The 21280-nt window shown below is 40.1% G+C and overlaps 1 protein-coding gene across 2 annotated transcripts in view; it reads left to right on the top strand.

The window, feature by feature from the left end:
• Positions 1-21280, top strand: part of astn2 (astrotactin 2) — a gene marked incomplete at both ends in the record, with an annotated part of 239834 nt that overhangs the window by 156357 nt on the left and 62197 nt on the right. For both annotated transcript variants that reach the window (XM_083983273.1, XM_083983274.1), the window contains 2 exons: positions 2931-3097; positions 5738-5926. In XM_083983273.1, coding sequence (XP_083839399.1) covers positions 2931-3097; positions 5738-5926 — 356 coding nt within the window. The remainder of the gene's footprint in view (positions 1-2930; positions 3098-5737; positions 5927-21280) is intronic.

Below are 21280 nucleotides of genomic sequence, written 5' to 3' on the forward strand. Positions count from 1 at the left end.
AGACAGAGATCTTCATTCGATAGCACGGTCTTCCTATTATGAAAAGGCTGGATACTGTATGAGAATCACGTCTCATAATTAGATACCAAGAGTTTATTACTGGTGACTCTTGATCACAATGTTGATCATTAAACAACTTTTAAGCATCCTTGAGGCAAGAGTTTAATGTCAAAAAGTCTATAAATTAATACCTGACACGAGTGAGAGGGTCCTCCAAATGTCAGAACACATAATTTAACAAGCTTAAGGTTCGTTCACGGCTAATGTACCTGTTCACTCTCCATCTGCATTAAAATCTTAAAGTGCTTGATATTTTTCCAAAATAAGCCTTGATAACCACAGACCGGCTGCTGCTCTGGGGGGCATCCAAGGCTTTGGAGGTTTCACATTTAGCAGTGCTGTGCTTTTCAAACAGTTTCATATTTTACTGTTGATGAGAAAGAGGAAAAGAAAGCTTCGAGCATCCGGTAACAGATGTTATCAAATGCATTGTTGACAAGTTATGTGGAAGAAAAGCTTTGTCACAGGGTTTTGTATGTGACAAAATTGTTTTTTCCTCTCCCTTTAATGCTTGTAATTTTAAGAGTGCTGAAAGGAACTGTTAATTAGTCTGAAAACATCCAGGCTAACATCCCTGTTTTAATAATAAGTGTCATGCCTCTTTTTCACGATGTTCCTTCTCAGTTTTAGTCATGTCTTTGTATCTTGCTTTTATTTCTGACTTGGTTTCCCTCCCTTTAATTTCCCTGTACTCTTATTACGCAACCTTTATTAAAACCTACTGTAGCAAATGAGGCCTTTAATTGCTTTTGTGACCTAAGGTTTATTACAAAGGAAAATCTTAATTTGTTTACTGCAGATCTCAGGTATCTTGCAGAACAAAATGTGCATGACATGCAGTATTTGCCAGGTACGTTTAGGATGATTTAAGAACACTGTCCAAATGAGGTCAAAGAAAAGTTGTTTATTTTTCCTGTTTGGAGTGTTAATGTTTTTACCTTTCAGCACATTCTCGGTAAAAAGTCTATTTTTCTTTCTAAAACATGATGTTTTCTTTCTTCCTCTGTTTTTCTTTATTCAAGACATGCACTCAGCCATTAACACTTACACATCTTCTAGACTTCTTTCACACGTAGGCATTTGTTGATGGTGGTAAACTAGCATAATAGGCAATGATAACACTTGCTGTGTTGGGTGTGATTGCTGCAAGGTTGACTCATGCAATGCCTCATGTGATGGATAGCGAACTAGAAACAAAATATTCCATTCATTTTTAGATCTTCTGGACTATAAGATAACCCAGGAGGATACAGTATTGCACTTCATGTTATATATAATTCAAAGTGCACTTATAATATCACACTGACACCAAATGAGGCATAAAGTCGTTGGGTCTGATGAGCAAAACATGACACATATAAGTGTACTTCAATGAAATATTTGATATGGCTTTTTACTGGTTGGATGTGCTGTCCATTTTTGTGTTTATCTAAAGTCACTGTTAAGTAGCCAGAAATATTTTATCATAAAACAGTACTTTATGTTACATGACGATAAAATAAAGAGAAATTATTTTAAAATTTATACAACACTTCATTGCTTACTAAAGTAGCATTAATGCTTCTGCATGTTAATATTTCTTTTTGTGTTAAGTCCCTCATCCTGTTTTAATTGTTCATTGTGAAACATTGTTGTTGTGTAAAACGATAAGAATATGAATGATATGAAAACGAATTCAATGAACTGAAGAACTTGATTTTTTTTTCATTTCTTAAAATTACAATACTTGTCATTAGTGTCTCCCATCAGGGTTTTGCACGCCTCTGACAATAAACTGAGGCAGCAGAAAATTTCACCAAGTACAACCTCTCTTGTTTACATCTGAGATGCATAATGCACCCAAATCATAAACAGTAGGCCATTAAGTCTACAAGTTATTAATGGTAAGTAAAACGACATTTTTAATGGAGTTCAGCTTTGTCATTGAATGCATCTGGTGTTGTTGCATTCATGCTTAATTAGTAATTTCTTATGCTGGAAGAAATATAATTAATTAAAAATAACACTTCATAAATGAAATGCTGTGCTGTAAATTAGGCAATCAGACATTAGGATTTTGGACCCAATGTTCTCCATTAGGGTGTCTGGCCAGAGTGTGTGGAGTCTTTTCAGGTAAATGGAATTTGTGTTACTGAAAGTCTGAGAAAAAAAAAAAAAAAAGTTGACTTGTGGCTTGTTGTGTGAGTGTCATTATTCCCGCCTACTTAGTCAATCACTTCACAAATGCTGATATGTCTAGAAGTCTCATTGCCTTCAATGTCATTTCAAGGTTTGTGCGTATGAGTGAAATTGAGAACGCCACTCATTTACACACACCACACTACACTTAGTAGTTAATTACATCCCTCTTTTTCTCTGCAACTTGTTCCCCACACACTATTTCCTTTCCAGTGGTTGAAGTCCTTGTTCTTTGAAGATCTACATGAAGTCTCCTGCCAGTCCATACTGTACCTCCTGTTCATGTGGAAATTATGTTGCTGGCATGAAAAAAACAACACAGACCTGGACTTAAACTGTTGTGAACTGCAGTTGTGATTCTGAACTGAAACTGACTCTGGTTTCTGTTTACCATCAAAAAGATAATTGGCATATTTCATCCATCTTTGTTTGTACCCCTGACTCTGTTCTCAGCTTTGCTCTTCTCTCTCATCTTTGCCATCTTGCTGTCTTTTTGCCTCCTCGCCGCCGCCTGATCCTGATTAAAATGCACGCGCTGACCTCTGCGCCCGACTCCCTTCTTCAACCATCTCCCTAATCTGTGCCTTCCTCCTCACTCTCTCTCTCTCTCTCTCTCTCTCTCTCTCTCTCTCTCTCTCTCTCTCTTCGTCTCCTGCCCACCACCTTCTTCCTCTATCACTCTCTTCTTGCAGTGTCCTGAGGGGCTCAGGCCAATGAAAGATGGCTCAGGTTGCTATGACTACTCCAGGGGCATCGACTGCACGGATGGCTTCAATGGAGGCTGCGAACAGCTGTGTCTTCAGCAGCTTGTGCCCCTCGAAGATGACCCCAGCTCCAGCAACGTGCTCATGTTTTGCGGGTGAGAATAACTACAGTAACAGTAAAATATTTAATGGTGTCTTGAGGCTGGAAATAAAGGTTCCTCATGAATGAGGCGTACAGTGATATTTCAATCAGGAAATTCTTTCTAGGGAAAATAACTACATGAAGGAAATTAGTATGTAAATAAGAACCCACCAAATCACTTCTATATGAGACAAAACACATTTACCCATGATAACATGCAGCAAGTCATTGTTTTAATATACATACCTAATATCCTAATAATAGAGGTTTTACAATATCACTTCTGGAAGGTCACTCTTCTGCAGAGAGGCTTTATGAATCTTTTATTATGTTGTAAATATTAAGTGTTTGAATTGTACAAATACAAGTAAGCATGTAGGTAGAGTGAATTCAGTGGGCTCCACATTTGTCTGAACAGAAGCTTAAATTGCTCAATGCATGTGCTGGAGGATTAAACCTGTATCTTGGACGGTGCCGACTGCACTCCCTGCACATTATTCAGTGATACATTCCCACTATGAACACCCTCTCTCTCATCCCACACATTTTCCACCGAGCTGATATACTGTATGTGGAGGTTTTATATTTTTTCCCCTCCTCTCTCTGCACCTGCCCTAGAATTACTGTAGATGGTATCACATGGCATAGTAATCTCCAGGGAGTTTCCATTTGAAAAAGGTTATCCTGTGGCCATGAAAGGCTGTGCAGCTGGTCACTAACAATGCTGCTCTGTGGCATTCCAGCAGTTCCTTTTCTCTTTTTTTTACTAACAGGTCTAATATGTGGCAAGAAATCATGTTCCACACCATTATACCCCCACTGCCTTTTACCCCGTCTACTCCAGTCAGGATGGATCAGTCAAGGCAACCTGTTTATGTCACATGTCCTACTTGCCGACTGTACTTTCTGTTGCTTCTTTGCTTTACTATAGCACACTTTCTATTTAATTTACAACTGTCATCTTTGAGAGGATTTGCACATAACTTTTCTTTTGTAGTGTAGATGTGTTCATGCAGTGATATGTTTGGAGATGATGATCTAGTAACATCAAACACATGTAAGAAATGTATGTCCCGATTTCAAGAGCCATATCACTGTCTCTTTCCCCCATTGGGGTTTTTTATTATTATCACATACACCCTCTTGTACTCTGATGGTATAAGTTTATAAAACCATTGAAATACCCATAGTGAAATCTGTATCTAAAAATATGTTGAATTTTTGTATGGATAAAATGACGCAACCATATATGTCTACAATATAATCATTCATACATCAACAGATGTATATTTATGGATGAGACATGTACAAGAAATTGTCCTGATTTATAATACCAATGGTCTCATGTACTTTTTTCCCATATATGTATTTATGGTATAAGTACAGACATTGAAAATGTAATAACATTTGCATATGGGAACTCAATGAAGATTGAGTAACATTGATCACAGTGCATTGGAAGTTGCTGGATCCATAAGCTGAATGACTCCCAGTGCTTTAATGACTGACACAAAGAAATTACATTATGAATACTTGGATATATGGCAGCTCCTGACAACATTTGGGTTTCTGGCAACCTCAAAGAGGGAGCGGATTGACAGGTGAAGGAAATCCTAATTCTCCTTGAGATGTGTCAGGGCCACAGTGTGGGATGGCATAATTTTTTTTTTTTTTTTTTCCTGAGGAAATTAGATTTCTTTTGCTCAGCGGGTGAAGAGGCCAGTATTAAAATGCAATTTGCAGCTATGTCCACTTTCCCTGGTCTCTTCAGTACAATTGACTGGTCTCACTTTTCAATAAGAGTATATGCACAATGGCACACGTCAAGCCAGGATTGATTTTTGTATCGATCGGCCCAGTGCTTAATGACTAACTGCTCGGTAGAACTGGACTGTAAAATTAATAGATAAAATTAATACACTGCACTGCCTGGAATAGCTGGCGCTGATGTGTGGTTGAGCGAGCTGTTGGTTTCCAGAAAAGAAAAATGGCTTTGCCTCCTACCCCCAGGAAAACACTGCACCACCAGGTCTATCGGATTTTCAGGTCAGCGTTGCCAACAATGAGCAGAGTCCTCCTTCCCTCTGAGGCGCTGAGACCTGATCATCTGCATGAGCCCCAATCTCAGCGCCAGCTAACAGCGACGGATACTCAACCTTGTTTGTAAGGGAGGATTATGCAATTAAATGGAGGAGATACGATAATTTGTGACTGATTACATGGTCTTCTGAATGCTGCGCCATTGGAACCTGCTTTCAAACTGTTTTCAGCAAAGTGCCAGTGTCCACAGTATCGAATGAAGGTTTACAGCTGACATGAGGCAAAAGGCGTCTTTTGTAATTTAATTATATTCCTTCTAACATATTCTAATAGATGGTTGGAAGAAAAGGGCATATTTGTCTCCTGGTTCTGCATCAGTCACTGTATCCACAAGTCAATTTTTTATCTGTAGATCAAAGTAGTAAACTGGGAACATCTGCGTTTGGGTTCTAACAGTTTTTCAGCTCTCTTGGTTTGCATTTTGCTACATCATCAACCTGCAACATTTATGCCACTATTCATCTCCTATATATATAATGCACATATCCTTTCACCTCGAGTGTAGATAGGTTCAAATACATTATTATACTGACAGCTTTTCGCTTCCCCTCAGGTGTGTGCAGGAGTACAAACTGGCAGGGGATGGGCGCTCCTGCCTCCTGCAGTCAGACAACTGTGAAGGACCCAAATGCCCAAGGCAGGATGTCCACTTCAATGACACCCTGTTTGGTGAGATGCTGCATGGATACAACAACAAAACCCAGCAAGTCAACTTGGGACAGATATTCCAAATGACCTTCCGGTACAAGTATACACATTCACACACACACAAATGCAAAACAGAAATCACTATTTATTTTATTATTGTCAGTGACTAAACTGCATGTGGTTCTTACCTTTTATTTGATCTGATTTGTTACATTGTTGTATCTTATATATGTCTGTGCTTGTTTTTTTCCCCTCTATTCCTCTGTTGTGAAAAGCATTATTTTATTATTTCCATCTACAACTGTAGTTTCCACTTACAATCTTCCCAAGAGACCTGTTGTTTCTCATCTTAACTGTCTATGGTTTTTTTCCCTACATCTCCAAAGACACCGTCATCGGGAGTAATGGTCGTCTTTTATCGGTTTTGGGTTTGCCGTTGGGCTGCTTGCATCTGCGTTTGCACAGATGTGCGCGTCTGTGTGTGTGAAAGAGAGAGAGAGAGAGAGAGAGAGAGAGTGAGAAGAGGATGAGAGAGTGATGTCTGAGTGAGGATTGAGACTTTATCCCATGGCAGTTCTCCCTAAACTGTCAGCCCTCCGAAAACCTGGCTCGCTCTGATAAGTCACATGCTGTTTGTGGCGAAATGCTCCTGTAATCACAGAGAGATGATGAGGGTCTATCTATGCACAAATACAGTACGCGCCGAAAAACACGCTCAGGCTTTATCTTACTTTTCTCTGTCTGTCTTTTATTTACTCACTCTGTCTCTCTATCCTTCTCATACAAACATGCACGCACTATACATTCACATACATACTTTAATCATAATCATAATATCCTTTCCATCTGTTTTGCCCTACGGGTCATAATAGTTGTGCTTGACTAAACACAGCCATAAGGTCTGTCTGCTACGGGTCTTTGGGGTTAATCTTCTCTAATGTACATTATCATGAACCAGGATTACTGCAGGTTAGATGCCAACTGGATACAGCTTTTTGTAAACTGAATTAGATGTTCTCTTGAACTCTATCCTTCCTGAGGAATGTGAATGGAAAAAAGCACTTTTGGCTTAATACTGTTGTTCAGTTGAAGTAATTCTAAATAGAGTTCAGTTTAAACACAATGGTGTCTGAGTCTGTCCTTGAAGATGCCTTTGGAATGTGGGCGCCATTAACTTCCCAAGTAGGTATATGTCTGGTACTGCGTGTTCTGACTAGCCTGAGGCCTTTTTAAAAAGATGGTAAATAAACAGTCTATTTTGTACAGAATAAAAAATTCTTGAACATAAATTTTGTACTTGCACAATTGCTGTAAAAAGATCTCAACTACTGTATTTAGCAGAGCCTTCAGAGCTGGGTGGTAAAGGTTACTTTAAGTAGTTATACCTCCCTGATATGTCTTGGCAGTTTGTACTGATGAACACTGACAGAAATGAAGAGCTGTGGTGTTCAAAGATGGGCTGCTAACTATGATCACCCAAAGAGCTATAAGCTAAGACGGGCTTGATATCCGTCTTAAAAGAATGTGCTGGAATGACTGACAGATCTACAGCCTAATATGGGAAAAGAACAAAAAGCTTAATGTTTCCCAAAGGTTCAAGGGGCTAAACCAGCCAAGGAAGTGCCTCAAATGCACCAAACAGGGCACAGTTTGACAGATAAAACAAAGGCACAGTCTGAGGATGTGGAAACCAGGGAGAGCAGACAGTCTTGATCCATTTGCCCTCAAGCAGTGGAGAGCACAGTGGGTCCTCTGTCTGTAGACTCCAGCTCTACACACTGGGTTATATCAAACTATGGCCAGTAGTGGGATTTGTAGTCAAGCCAGGTCTCTGGTGGGTTTATACACATAACGGCTTTAAACGAGTCAAGCACCATGGCAGTGTAGAGACTCGCTACACAGGCAATAACAGATCCCATCATCTTCATATGGAGGAAACAAGCACATAGACAACATGAAGTGCACTTAGCTAACAGCCGTCTCCTCAGGAAGCTGTTATTCTTTCTCTGTGACAGATATATATTGTTCTTTATATTACAGCTCTAAAGGTACAATCCAGTGGTTTGGTTTGTCACAAACCCCCAAAGTGAAAAGATGTCAAATTGTTATGATAATGTAATTCTCATCAACACGATTACAAAAGCTGCGATTCAGCTCTATGTTTGCATCTCTACAGCATGTTGCTTATATGTTTCTATGGTGCACTAACACTTTGCCTGCTGTGAGAATTTCTGTACGGCACAGACCAACAAAGTTTTCCTCCTCCCACCTCAACCTTTATCTTGTTACACCTGCGCAATTTGCACCTGCTCCTAGGAGCTCGGAACATTTCCATGCTAATTGCGAGATGCGTACTTAGCCACACGTATCGTGTTCCCTGCAGTTAGAAGCACACTTGGCTGATTACATGTAGATGACAGGCAAAGTGCACTTCCAGGCTTATGTGCCTTTTTTTTGATAAATAACACAAATGTCTCTGGGTGCAGAGTGCGTCTGAAACGAAGCGCAAAATGCATTTATGCAAACCGACCTACTGTACACAATTCAGCAGTTAGTGGAGAGGGCAGGCGAAAGAAAAAGGGAAAAAAAGAGGATGACACAAGGAAGTATCTCTCTGAATCCCTGAATCCATCTCTAAATTGAGGAGAGAGAAGAAGAAGCTCTGTGTTTTGTTCACCAGTCGGTGTTTTATATGCATCCCTGCTGCACTTCCATCTTTGTTTTATGAGCTTGATCAAATTTATTTCAGGTAATATTTTGAAAGTCACGTTTTTCTCGTGCTATTCATCATTCTAAGTTTAACCAGCCAAGCTGAGCACACAAGAGCGTAATACTCAACTCCCCGTGCCACTAATTAAACATGTGTATTACTGCATGTCATCTCACTAAAGTACTTATTCTCCTTATCAAATCCATTGTGTCTTTTGTCATGAAAAAGAACAATAGCTTTGTCTTCACAACGACTCGGTCCCGTAAGATTCTACCTCACACTTGGTACATACGCTCCTCTTATTCATAGCAATATGTTAGAGTTGTTACCCTCATCATTTTCTCCACTTTCCTGCATGCTGCCTTTGATATGCAGATGCAGGTTTTATCACAGAGCCCTGCATCCCTTTCTTTCTCTCACCTCACTGTCTACCCACTCCCTCGCTCCAACCACCTCACTCCCTCACATTAGCATCTCAAAGTGAAATATTAGATTATTGAGATAAATTATCCTGCATGATTGGAGTCGCAGCTTCGCAGGTTGTGTTTTAATGTGAAATATTACCTGCGATTTATGAATGTAATGCATGCATTTTGCTTTGAATTGATCGCACTTTGAGCAGCCTCTTGAAACCGATTCAGGGAATGAATTTTGCAAATTGCTGTTATGAAATTACAGACTAATACAAAGCCATGTAGATTTGCATTCATGTGGTAGCTATACATGGGATAATGATGGAGACTGTGGCCACCATGTATGTGAAGACATGAAAACAGTATCTGCCCAACATATTGTAGAACCCATACTGTACATCATCATCTAATTTTAATTTCGAATTTAAATCATGCAGATCATTGTATTTAAATGCAAAACCACATCTTCATCCAACTTACAAATTAGAGCAAAAAAACAACAAACTTCTCAGACTCCTGTTCAGTTCAATCTGTTGTGCTCTGCAGGGGCAACATCTTGTTACAGTGGTTGCAAGCACATTGACAAACACACAGATGTCAATTGGTGGAGAGAAGTGAATGTAAATAGGACATCGATAGTAGCTGTCCATCAGCACACACACACACACACACACACACACACACACACAAAACTACACAAACGTGTGTGCACTATACAGTGATTTGACTTAGGAATGAGGAGAGATATCACACAGGCAGCATTCACTGGTGGTTATTCAGTACACTACACACACACACATTGACCCACTGTTGGTGCAGTGTGGTACTTAGCAAAACACAGTAGTTGTGTTTGGACCAGATCAGACAAAGTCTCCTTGGAAAAACTCACCTTAACCCAGTGTAGACTATATAAATAATTTTCAAAAGAGAAAAAGAAGAACCAGATCCAGAGGGCACCTGAGGACTGTTTGAACCTCATCTGAACAAGCCCACAGATAATTAGACCTGATCTAAAATGTGGTCGACCTGAGCGGATCCCACCAGGGAGAGAATACTAACACCAACAGCAGCATGATGCACCACCACCTACTGAGCAGCAGTGGTTGGAAAGTGCAGCAACATATCATCTTTCCCCGCTCCTCACAGTTCACACTCTCTGTCTCACCTCAAAAAACACTTTTTTTCCCCCTTTTTTTCCTAGCAATCACTGCATGACAGAGCTGATAAGTAAGTCTGCTTGGCTACACTCTGGTATTCAACATATTGACAGACAACTGAGAGCAGCTGCAGTGGAACAGAACCCTCACAAACCTGAAAGTTGATAATGATAATTGTATTCCTGTATGGATGGAGAACACAGTTGGATCAAAATGTACAGTAATGACCTAATGAAAAACATCATTTATCTTCCGTTAATGTAAAATCTGTCGAGATAGATGATTGAAGTCACTTAGGGTAAATATTTCAGCACACACACGTCACCCCTGAGTAATCGGTCCTGTCTGAATCAAGCTTAAAATGTGTTCAGTCTTTGATGGACGCACACTCCGTCTTGAGCATTTTCCTTCCCTGCAGACAGTTTCACATCAAGACTGTGCCACAGTGAACGGCTGTTAGAAGTTAGGGCTTGTGACAAATGAGACGCGGTGGTTGAGGGGAAGAAGAAAACAGAATTTCACCTGCTTTGTGAAGGTGACGCTTTCTTGTCACTCCCGTGTCGAACTTATCTTTTTTTTTTTTTTTTTTCCTTTACAAGAAGCAGAAGATCCAGCCAGGGAGAAAAAAGACAAAACCGCTTTTGATAGGCACTCTGCTAACTCCCCATCACCACTCACCTCTCAGACTAAGACGACACCACAACATGAATAATTTGTGAAGCTGGGAGCCCACAAGGCTCCCGGGCATAAACACAGCCATATTTCCATGTTCCTCTGTAATTTTCGGTAATTATCTCCTTGGTGCACACACGGTAGCTTCTACCAGGGAGTTGAGTCAACAAACATTATAAGGCAATTTCTTCCCACATAATGAGTGAAGGGTTAAGCTGCTCAAGGATGATGAGAAGCTTCTTAATACTCTCCCTAAAATAAGTGGTCTGCTAGCTCCTTCTGTATTTTAAGAGCTCCCAACATTGAAATCTAGTGTTTACTTATTCATTATTGTCTGCGCGCATGCACGTGTGTGTGTGTGTGGGTGTGTGTGTGTGTGAGGTGGGGGGTGGGTCTTGTGTGGTGGATTTGTGAACTATAGAGCTGTGTGTGTTTGGCAGCTTTGTGACCGTGATATTCTGCAGTGTTGAATATGTTTATGCATATATTTAATGACTTCAGTCGCCATTAACTTCACTCATTGAATACGCTGTCCGCACTTTATATGCATATTTAGTTTCGCATAGATTTGTAAAAGCAACAAGACGCATAATGTGACTGCTACCTCAGCCCAGGGCCTTGAAAACTGGAACGGTATACTAATTCATTCTAGAGAGGGTAATGTAAAGGGTCTTTTCACCATTTGTATGTATGGAGGTCAGTTTACTGGGCTCAAAGCAGCTGTATAATAATGCTTTCAGTGGCTGTGAAGGAGTTTCTGTAGAAAGGATGTCAACAGTGTTATGACTTCAATTCAAAAGGGGCATGGAAGTTTAATAATGCTACCATCAAAATGCAATTCCCAAAATACAAAGTACAACAAATAATACCAAGATATTATATATTTGGCATATATGTATGTCCTTTGTGTGTGTGGTAACACAGAGAAAGTCGTGTTAATGTATTCAAGTATAGATTCCAGGTGAACACAGGGTCTAGAAATCTGAATAGCCTGTTCCCCTCCACATCGATATTGGTGATTTATAGTCATAGTTAGTCTTCAAGTAACTTTGTGCTAGTCCACAACTTTATTACTAAACCTAACCTAAACTAAAGGGCAATACATATAAAGTCACTATATCCTAGTTTTTTTTTTTTTTTTTACCTACACCAAAGGTTTCTTGTATATTTAGCTACACTGTGTCTAACAGCTGCTGGAGGGAAAAAATGGTCTTGATTTTTTCTTCTTTTTTTTTGGAGCAAAATGGAGCATGACAGCTTTGACCAATACATTCTCAGGCTCAATTTACACACAAGTCAACAGCAAACTTTTACAAACTTTTTTTTCTTCACACATTGCAGCAGCTTCCTTAAAACTTCCTTAAAAGTGTGTACCTATTCACAGCGTGATGACTTAGTGGATGGAATTAAGCAAAAAAGCAAAAAAAAAAAAAAAAGATGCACTGTACAGTGTAAGAGGAGGCTCTAAAAGCCTCGGAGATTCCCCCATCTTTGAGGCTTAAAAGACATAAGGTGAACACGTTTGGGAGATTGCAAAGGCTTTGCGCGTGTATGTGGAAACATTTGTGTGGGCTTGTGTTTACCTTTCTGTGGGTATGTGTTTGCTTGTGTGACTCAGTGCACATGCATATGTGAGTGTGATCATTTCCAAGGCAGTTGCTCTCTCTGCTCAATAACTCACAGGGCAAGGCAGGACCTAATAGACCCTAGCCTAATATCAGCTAATGTCAGAGAGGCTTATGGCTGACTACCTGCTGTTCGAGAGAGGGAGAGAGAGGTGGATTGGTGGAGGCAGCGATAAGGGTTGAGAAGGAAAATGAATAGGGAAATAAATGGAAAGAGAAAAGGCTAAATCAAAAGAGCAAAGCTGAGCAAAAGTTAGAGAGCGAGGCACGAGGAGAGAGTGACTGTGAGAGAAATGCAAAAGAGGAAAAACACAGATAGCAGTAATGCAGTATGTGAGGCTTCTTAAGCATGCTGGACCGTGACACACACAAACACACACACACACACACACACACACACACACACACACACACACACACACACACACACACACACACACACACACACACACACACACACACACACACACACACACACACACACACACACACACACATACACACAGGTGGAGTAAAACCATGCAGGGGAGAAAATACATACATGTTGCCAGCCACATGCAGCTCAAAGAAGACTGTGTCTGCCCATTTACACCTCTTTGACTTTATTCAGCACCAGCCACCGTTTCATTTGCTGCTTCAGATGAGTCAACACCATGGTCCTACACATGTGCAGTATATTAATAGCAAATATTAGTTCCTCTGATGTGGACCATCTGATATCTGTAATCCATCAGCCAATTAGCTTCTGTGTCCGTAGCCATCACCTTTGGTATTACATATATTTATTTTTCCATTTCATATTTTAAAGAGCCTGAGTGGAAATACATCTGTGTGTCTTGCTGAATTGGCTGAGCTCCATTCTGGGGATTTGTAGATTATGTCATTTTATAGATATCCCAGGTTGCAGGAAGTGGGTATTGGAAGGTCAACATACCCCAAGAGCTTCAATATTTATTTCAGATTCTATTGAACAAATCAATTGATGTATTTTGCCCTCAAAGAAATATATATATATATAGAAGAGAAGATGAAGGGTGTGGGTTTAACTGACTGATGTGCACATCTTTTATATAAAGACAGTGGCTCACATGCTTGTGTAAGTAAATCCATACAGATAAATAAACATGTATATGTATGTACTGTACTGTATATACATATATTTTCTAATGACTAGAAAGGATGAAGTGGCTGCTTGCAAGGTCATACATTATTATTATTATTATTATTATGACATTATTTATAAATTATTTGCTATAATTAAAACTAGATAGTATTTAGACATTGTCCAGATTCCCATTATTTCCATTTTTAGTTAGTTATAAATACCGCTGTGCTCAGATTCCATACTGGATCTTATTCTGAAGGGCAATTATAGATGTGGGTTCTGTAGCCTACATGGTGCAGCTTTACAGGTAGTTCTGTTACTCCCCGTGGTGAGCAGAGGTGTTTCCTCAAGTGTTTTCCAAATTGTAGCTTCTCTTGAGTGTTTCAGCTCAGTGTTTCCCAGAGCGTTTTCTATAGATTGTCTCAGTCCTGTGGAGGAAGGTGTGAGAATCTGAAACTGTTGTGACAGGAGACTTTGACCACACGGTGACCAGCAGGTACGCACTGATGATACTCAGGATTGCCATTGTTAGCTTTGTTTTCAGTCATTGTCACTTACAGTAATTCTACTGTTTAGATAACACTGAGACAGGCAGAGAGGAGGAGGAAGAGGAGGGGGAGGCAGGAGAGGTTCATCTGCCTGGCTGCATCAAATACTGTGCTTTTAATATTTATTTAATATTATTTAATAATAGATGGAAGGATGATGCAGGTGTCCAGCGCCGTGTATGCACAGAAATTCATGATTCAGTGGTTTAATTTTTGAGCAGATGTAGTAGACATAGTCTTGTTCAACTAAAGCACTAATTCATTCATTTTTATTGATTAAACAGCCTCTTCATTTGTCTACTCAGAGACTTTGCAATTACACAGAAATTTTAACAGCATACTCATTTATCTTGCTTTTTATATTTAATTTTCTTTACTTGTGTGTTGTTTTTTTTCTCTTTGTGAAAATCAATCACAAGCTAATGTCTGAAACCTTTACCTTGTAAAGTTATACATTTCTGTTTTGCATAAATTATGTTTTGGGAGCAACCAAGGACAAAGACAATGATTTTGTGAATTTAATTAACTTAGCTGGTGATGCTGCTGTGCAGTCGTGCTAGACTGATAAAATCACTTGCATGTGCAGCAGCCAGCAAATCAATAGTAGACTAGAGGGTGAAAAATGAGAATATGCAGCACAAAGCATTAAACCCTCCTCACCCTCAGACTCTGACGGAGTTGCCTCACAGGGGGCAGCTAACAATGCTAGGCCTCCAAAAATGGCTTCAGCTGCTGCCTCCCACTTCTACAAAGGAAAATGTGTAATTTGCAGAGTCCTGAATTGGTGGCTAGATGTTTCTAGTATTGATTAATGAACTTCTGATGCAGCAGTGAACTGCAGGGTGGTGGCATAGGGGATGATGCCTTCACTCCCTCACCCTTTTCCTGGCCGACTTATTTTCTTTATTTTATTTTTTTAAACTGTTGCCTTGTGCTTAACATGAATACATCAGTATAATTTCATTAATACCATTTCATAAATAGATGACAGTTCACTTTCATAAAACTTCATGAAGTTTATTATGAAGATTCTTCGCCCACACTCACCTCTGCAAGGCCATACTTTGAAGCGGTTTATTCACCAGGTCCTGCCCTTGGAGACAAGACTACAAAAACACAGCTCTGCTTCAGTTAGTCATATCACGTTGATAGACAGAAAAGAAGATAACATAATAGCATTTAATCATGCCTCCATGCCAGTCATATCACTCTGTAATTACGCTGTAAAATAAAAGAATACAAAGACAGCGGCGCTCTCTTGGCCCATTACTGCAGATCAAATACAAAATGATAAGACTGAGGGAAAATTGTATGGAGACTCTTAAATGTCCTTTGTGTATCTTAAATCAGGCCTTCATATAGGCCAACCTTCTTTTGGTAAGATGAAGGGTGTGGGTTTAACTGACTGATGTGCACATCTTTTATATAAAGACAGTGGCTCACATGCTTGTGTAAGTAAATCCATACAGATAAATAAACATGTATCAATGTCCCCTGGCTCAGTTTCAGAGCTAGGTTCAGTCTGCACACTTGTTTTATTGTGCAAAGACTCCCTGTTGTGGATTTTGGAGTCAATTATCACCAGCAAAAGACAATTTGAAGAGGATGTTAATTCTATTCTCTTGATCAAAAAGCCCCGAAAGTAAATAATTAGTTGTGTTCTGTTCCTGTTTAGTTGTCTTCTTTTGTCGAAGTAGCAGGTTGTTAAACTTCTCTGCCTCTGGATCCTTGTGCAAAATTTAGAAAAAAAGAAAAAAAAACCTCCTGTTGTACTCCGTTGTCCTTCTCAGAAGGGCTGCTCTGTGCTCGGGGTTATGACATGAGAATCTGTCAGGAACAGAGTTTTTAACGCTGTTACATCTGAGAAAAGGGAAGTGGAGAGACACAGAAGTTTGTTAGAATGGATAGACACAACTGGAAGGGTTTAGAGAAAGTAAAAGAAAAAAGTGCAAGTGGAATAATAAAAAGCAGAAAAGCAATGGCTCTAATCAGTTCCGCAGCTAGCTTGCCTGCATGACCCCTCACTCTGCATTACCAAGCTTCATCTCTATGGTAATGCTCCCGGCCACCAGAGTTCATTTCCACAATTTCCTAAGGCAGGCCAACAGAGATATCAAGGTACAAAAAAGAAGGAGAAAAAAGAAATGTCTATGCATGCTCACATTGTATTCCAATTTTATGCACGACCCAGGGGAGTAAATGTGAGGTTGAGTGGTTTTGTGTGTGTGTGTGTGTGTGTTTTTGTGAGTGTCTGAAGGGCAGAGAGTGACAAAAACAATGAGTAATGTCATATTTTGCAAAAAAGAACAGGTCTAACACTGTGTATATCGTCCCACTCAACGTGTCTCCGCATCGAGGCTTATTTTAATTTTTCAGACTTTTCTGGCCAAAGTGAAGCAATGCTGTCACTCATGTCTACACTGAGCTTCACATACAAACACAGATGTATCATCACACTATCACTCATGTGCAGAAACCCCACAGTGTACTCTCTATCACAGGCTGTTTCATTGACAGCGTCACCTCCCAAGCCTAATCAATATTGGCCGTGAGAAGTCACCAGATCTCCTCCTCTCAGTGGAATCATTCATCAACCGAGCTGTGTCTGCAGCTGTAATAAGACACTGTAACACAAGTCTCAAGGTAAACATGGCTGATTGTTTTATTACACTATGAATTAGCCAGGTTTTTTGGGGGATGAAGTTCTTTAATAACTCTTTAATTCTTCATCTGGGGCCTGTGTTCTGGGTGACACATGGGCGCTTTATCTTTGTTATGACTCATCTGACAGCTCCCCGCTCGCAAAGCGTTTATTCAAATAACAGATATTACAGCGATTAAACATATTACACGCAATTGGATGGGCTATCCTCTACAGACCTCATAAACCTTTGGCTGCGCTGTCCAACCAAACTGGTGGATGGCTCTCAAGTGTGGCAAAGTTTTCAAAGCAATGGGAGGAAAAAGAAACAGGAATCACAACAGACTGATTATCTGACAGGACACCAAATGTGTTGAATTCAGAAATTATATGAGATAGTAATATCAAATGTATTTTAATTATCATTATAGGTGTTCATAGGGACTAGTTTTTCTGTATAGTTCCACTGAAATATACATAGTTGTTTGGATGTAGGTTTGGCTGAAAATTTTAGTTATTTTGTATCGGTCAGATAAAGTACAAATTGTTTGCGTAGCTTGACACCACTCTGTGAACCAACACTTTACATAATAGAGTAATTTGAAGTATATTGTAGAAGCTGATTGAAATTTTGGTTCAAATCCAAAGGTGTCAAGAGGTATTTGACATTATTACACAGCCTCTGTGTTGTCGGCCTTTGCATGATGCTGAATTAAGCGATTCAAATCGAACTGAATATTCTAGTCTCTGTTTTCATTTTTGCACAAGCAGTTGCCCTTTTTTGCATATTGTGTATATTTTGTGTAGAGACAACTGTTTTGAACAAGGCTCTTTCCCTTTTGTCTGTGCTGTCTTTTGTTGCACGCTTCTCTTTCTAAGGCTGGGTAATTATCCCATTTAGCGATGAATCCGAACAGCATGGCAGCCATAGAAATTACAAACATGCTGTGTCATGCTGGATGTCAAATTTTCAGTTGGTTGTTTTCTGGCTGTCGTGTGTATGTGGAAGGAGAAGATTGGGAGGAGACGAGTGATGAGTGCACACCACATGAGTCCAACTAGTATTATCCACTTACAGCTGTGTCATGGTGTATTTTAAAACTATTAAACCCTTGGTAGAAAAGTGTTTTTTTTTTACATCTAAAAATGTGTAAGTAGATATGTAACACTGGAGATTGCTTTTCTCATAATTTTTCATTTTCTTTTCAATTTGTAGGCAAATCAGGAAGTCAGAAAGTTGGCAATATCATTTCACAGCTTGTTGCCACGGTTTTTTAGTTTTTTTTCCTGTTAGTTGTTTTCTTTCTGCATTCAGTCACATGTCAAAAGCAGGAACAACATCTGATCAAATGCACACTTCTCCAGTCAGACAGTTTTTGACCATAAAATGATTGACACTGCACAGAGAAGTGCGTCTTTTGTCGAGCAGGAAATTCACTTTCCTCCTTTATATTTCAAGCCAAAGCTTTGTCTTCCTCCAACCTGGTCCTCTTGCTTTCACTCTGACACCATTTCAGCTTACCCAGAATGCTGTAGCCCTGCTGTAGCCCCCCCCCCCCCCCCCCCCCCCCCCCCCCACACACACACACACACACACACACACACACACACACACACACACACACACACACACACACACCTTCCTGTCTGTACTGCACTGGCACCCAGTGGCTGCTCACATATGGTTCAAAACACTATTGTTAGTCTACAAGGCTACCAAAAGCAAAGCAACCCCCACCTTCATGTCTCCAGATCATGATTCAACCCCACGGTCTCACACTCAGCTTGTGATTCACCGGCCCGCCCCTCTCTGTGGTAAGCCGGACACCGCTCTGCCCTGTCCGGACTCCTCAACCCCTCCTCAGGTCAGACTCTTCCCAGTGGAGAAGTAATCTTTTCACCTCAGTCAGAACCACAATCATTTCTCTTGTAACATTCAGAAATCTCTCCTCTGCTTCTCCATCTCACCTCTGAACTCCAGCTCAGTGCCCAACCGGATTCCTCACATGCTGCTTATCTGCCACGCAGACACACACACTCACGCACACACAACAGCCAGACTTTTGTTTGTGTTGTTAGGATGTAATTAAAATGAGAATGTACCTGTTCATGCTGATTGGAAGGATCCTATCTGACACTTCCTGTGGTTAATAATCTAACTTTTTTTTTCTTTCATTTGCACTGTGTAATATCCCACAGACTGTGCCTTCTGTCTTTTTTTTTCTTTTTCTTTTTTTACTTTTCTTTCCATCTGTTTTTTTTTTCTTTGTGCCTAACAGAGCAAAAACAAGCAAACCCAGCAGTCCACACATGAAGTGCAGTATTGAACACACAACAAACGCTGGACTAATCCCGATGCCGTTCACCTGTCATTTGGCACAGAGAAAGAGCAGCCTCTAGTGGTGAACATTAGGATTGCGCTTTTTCCGTCTTCCCCTACTGTTCAGTTACTTTTTTATTCATCATTACTGGACATGTGCTGGACACTTTGTGCCCACATTACATCATAACTTCTCCAGTCTAATGTTGTTCTCTGAGTGGTCATTAAAGTGTGGCAGGAGGGTTAGGATGCAGAGGAGCACTAGATTATTTGACAGAGCGTGACTTTTAAAAAGTAATAGGCGGATATCAAAAGTTGGATTAGGAAACAAATTTGGCCTTGAAATCCAGCAACTTTGCTTCATTATTGCTGACTCATGTCAAGTCTTAATGATAAAACCCGACAAATCACGCAAGTTTGACCTATGAATCATACTTTAATCTTTGCCTGGAATTAGGTTTGCAACTAAAGTTGTGTTTGATTTATTGTCAAAGTTAGACTGCCCTTTTCTAAAATATTCAATTATAACAAGGAGTCATTTCAAGTCAGCTATACACAAATCCAATTTAAAGCAATCATCTAATAATTTGGAAGTGGGAAAAAAAACATGATTTTGTGAAATTATCATTCAATGTGTCCTCTGTACATGTCAGTTACTTTCTGATGAGCTACCTCCTTGCTCAGCTTTGACGTAAAAAGGTGACACATGCTCAGTCAGCAGCTGAGCCAGAAACAGACTCAGAATACAGCCTTTGTAAGCCTTTGGCGCCAAGGATTTGTATGTATATTCAATACTCGTTTCCTTTGGGGAATTGGGAACGTTTTGTTAGTGCTTGCATCAGTCCACAGAGGCGGCTTCCAAATGAGTGGAAAAGAGCATCGTACACGGCTTACAGTTTGCAGAAACAGTAAGTTTCTTAAATGTCCAAAGCCAGGAGGATTAGTCATCTCTGGGACCTATGGATGCCTGTGTTGTTCATTTTCTGATCTGATTGGTTGGCTGGCCCAGAGTTGTTTTGATAAAATAATTCCTGAATGCCAGTATGTGTTGTTGTTTATCTCAACCTTGCGGAGTAGGCTTTGCTATGGGTCTCTTGTGTAAACTGCATGTTTTACTCTGGTTTCAGTAATTCAATGTTTTTAGACAAATCTCACAAATCCATTATTTGTATTTTTTTTTTTTTTATCCCTCATATTTTTTAACCTCATATTCTGTAAATGAGTCAGAAAACAACATGATGGAAAAACTGACAGTGGGAAAAGCGAGAGCCCAGGGGTGGGGGGCGTTTTACAGCGGACACCACAGTTGAGAAGCACCATTAGCCTTTATTGTTGTCGAGATGTGTCTCAGGGTTTCAGATAATGAACTGAGATGTTGTGGAATGTCAGTGTAGTTAAGACGTAGTGACTATGGTTTAATGTGTCTGATCAGTGCTGCTGTGTGGGGTGGGCTGTGTACATGGACTCTCACAAGAGCCAATTACCTTGGACAATGTTTAGATAAGTACCACTCAATATCAGTTACACAGTCACAAACACAGATAGATACACACTTATTCATGCACGTGCACAAACACAGACACAGGCATCAAGATTGAAGTGACTTGCAGATAGCCCTGTTGCCTATTACAGTCTCAGATGGACATACACACTCAAACACACAGAGAGGCACAAAAACATTTTTTCTAAATTGACTTGTGGATAGCGCTCATCTGTGCCAGTCAACAGAATGCCTGTGATTTGGGAGGATTGAGCAGGGGAAGCTGTGAGAGAGAATACCAGACAGGAGGAATACGGGATGCAGAGAGCGAACCAGAAAGGGTTACTGCTGGGGACCAGGCTGAGCAAACAGCAAACAATTGTTACACCCTACCTAGGGAGAAATACTGACATTGATGTCTGGCTGTGAGATACAAAAAAAAACTGTTTGTGTGTGAGACCTCAGCTCCAATATGCTTGAATAATCAGATGTATCTGTGTTTGAATTGAAATGGTACATACTGTACACAGAGGGCAGGAGGAGACATGGAGACTGAGATAAAAGGAGAGGAGAACTAAGAGAGACCTGTAATATATATATGCATGAATTGGTCTGGAATATTTGTATTCACCCCACTAGATGTAATTTTTATTATACACTGGCCAGTGGAGCTTGTGTTTTGGAGATTCTCATTCAAATGGGAAGAGTTTGCCACACTTCTAGACTGAAGTAGGATACGAGGCCTATTTGGCCAGGGGGAGCCCAGTGTCCACTGCT

The sequence above is a fragment of the Trachurus trachurus genome (assembly GCF_905171665.1).
Source record: "Trachurus trachurus genome assembly, chromosome: 12".
NCBI lineage: Eukaryota > Metazoa > Chordata > Actinopteri > Carangiformes > Carangidae > Trachurus > Trachurus trachurus.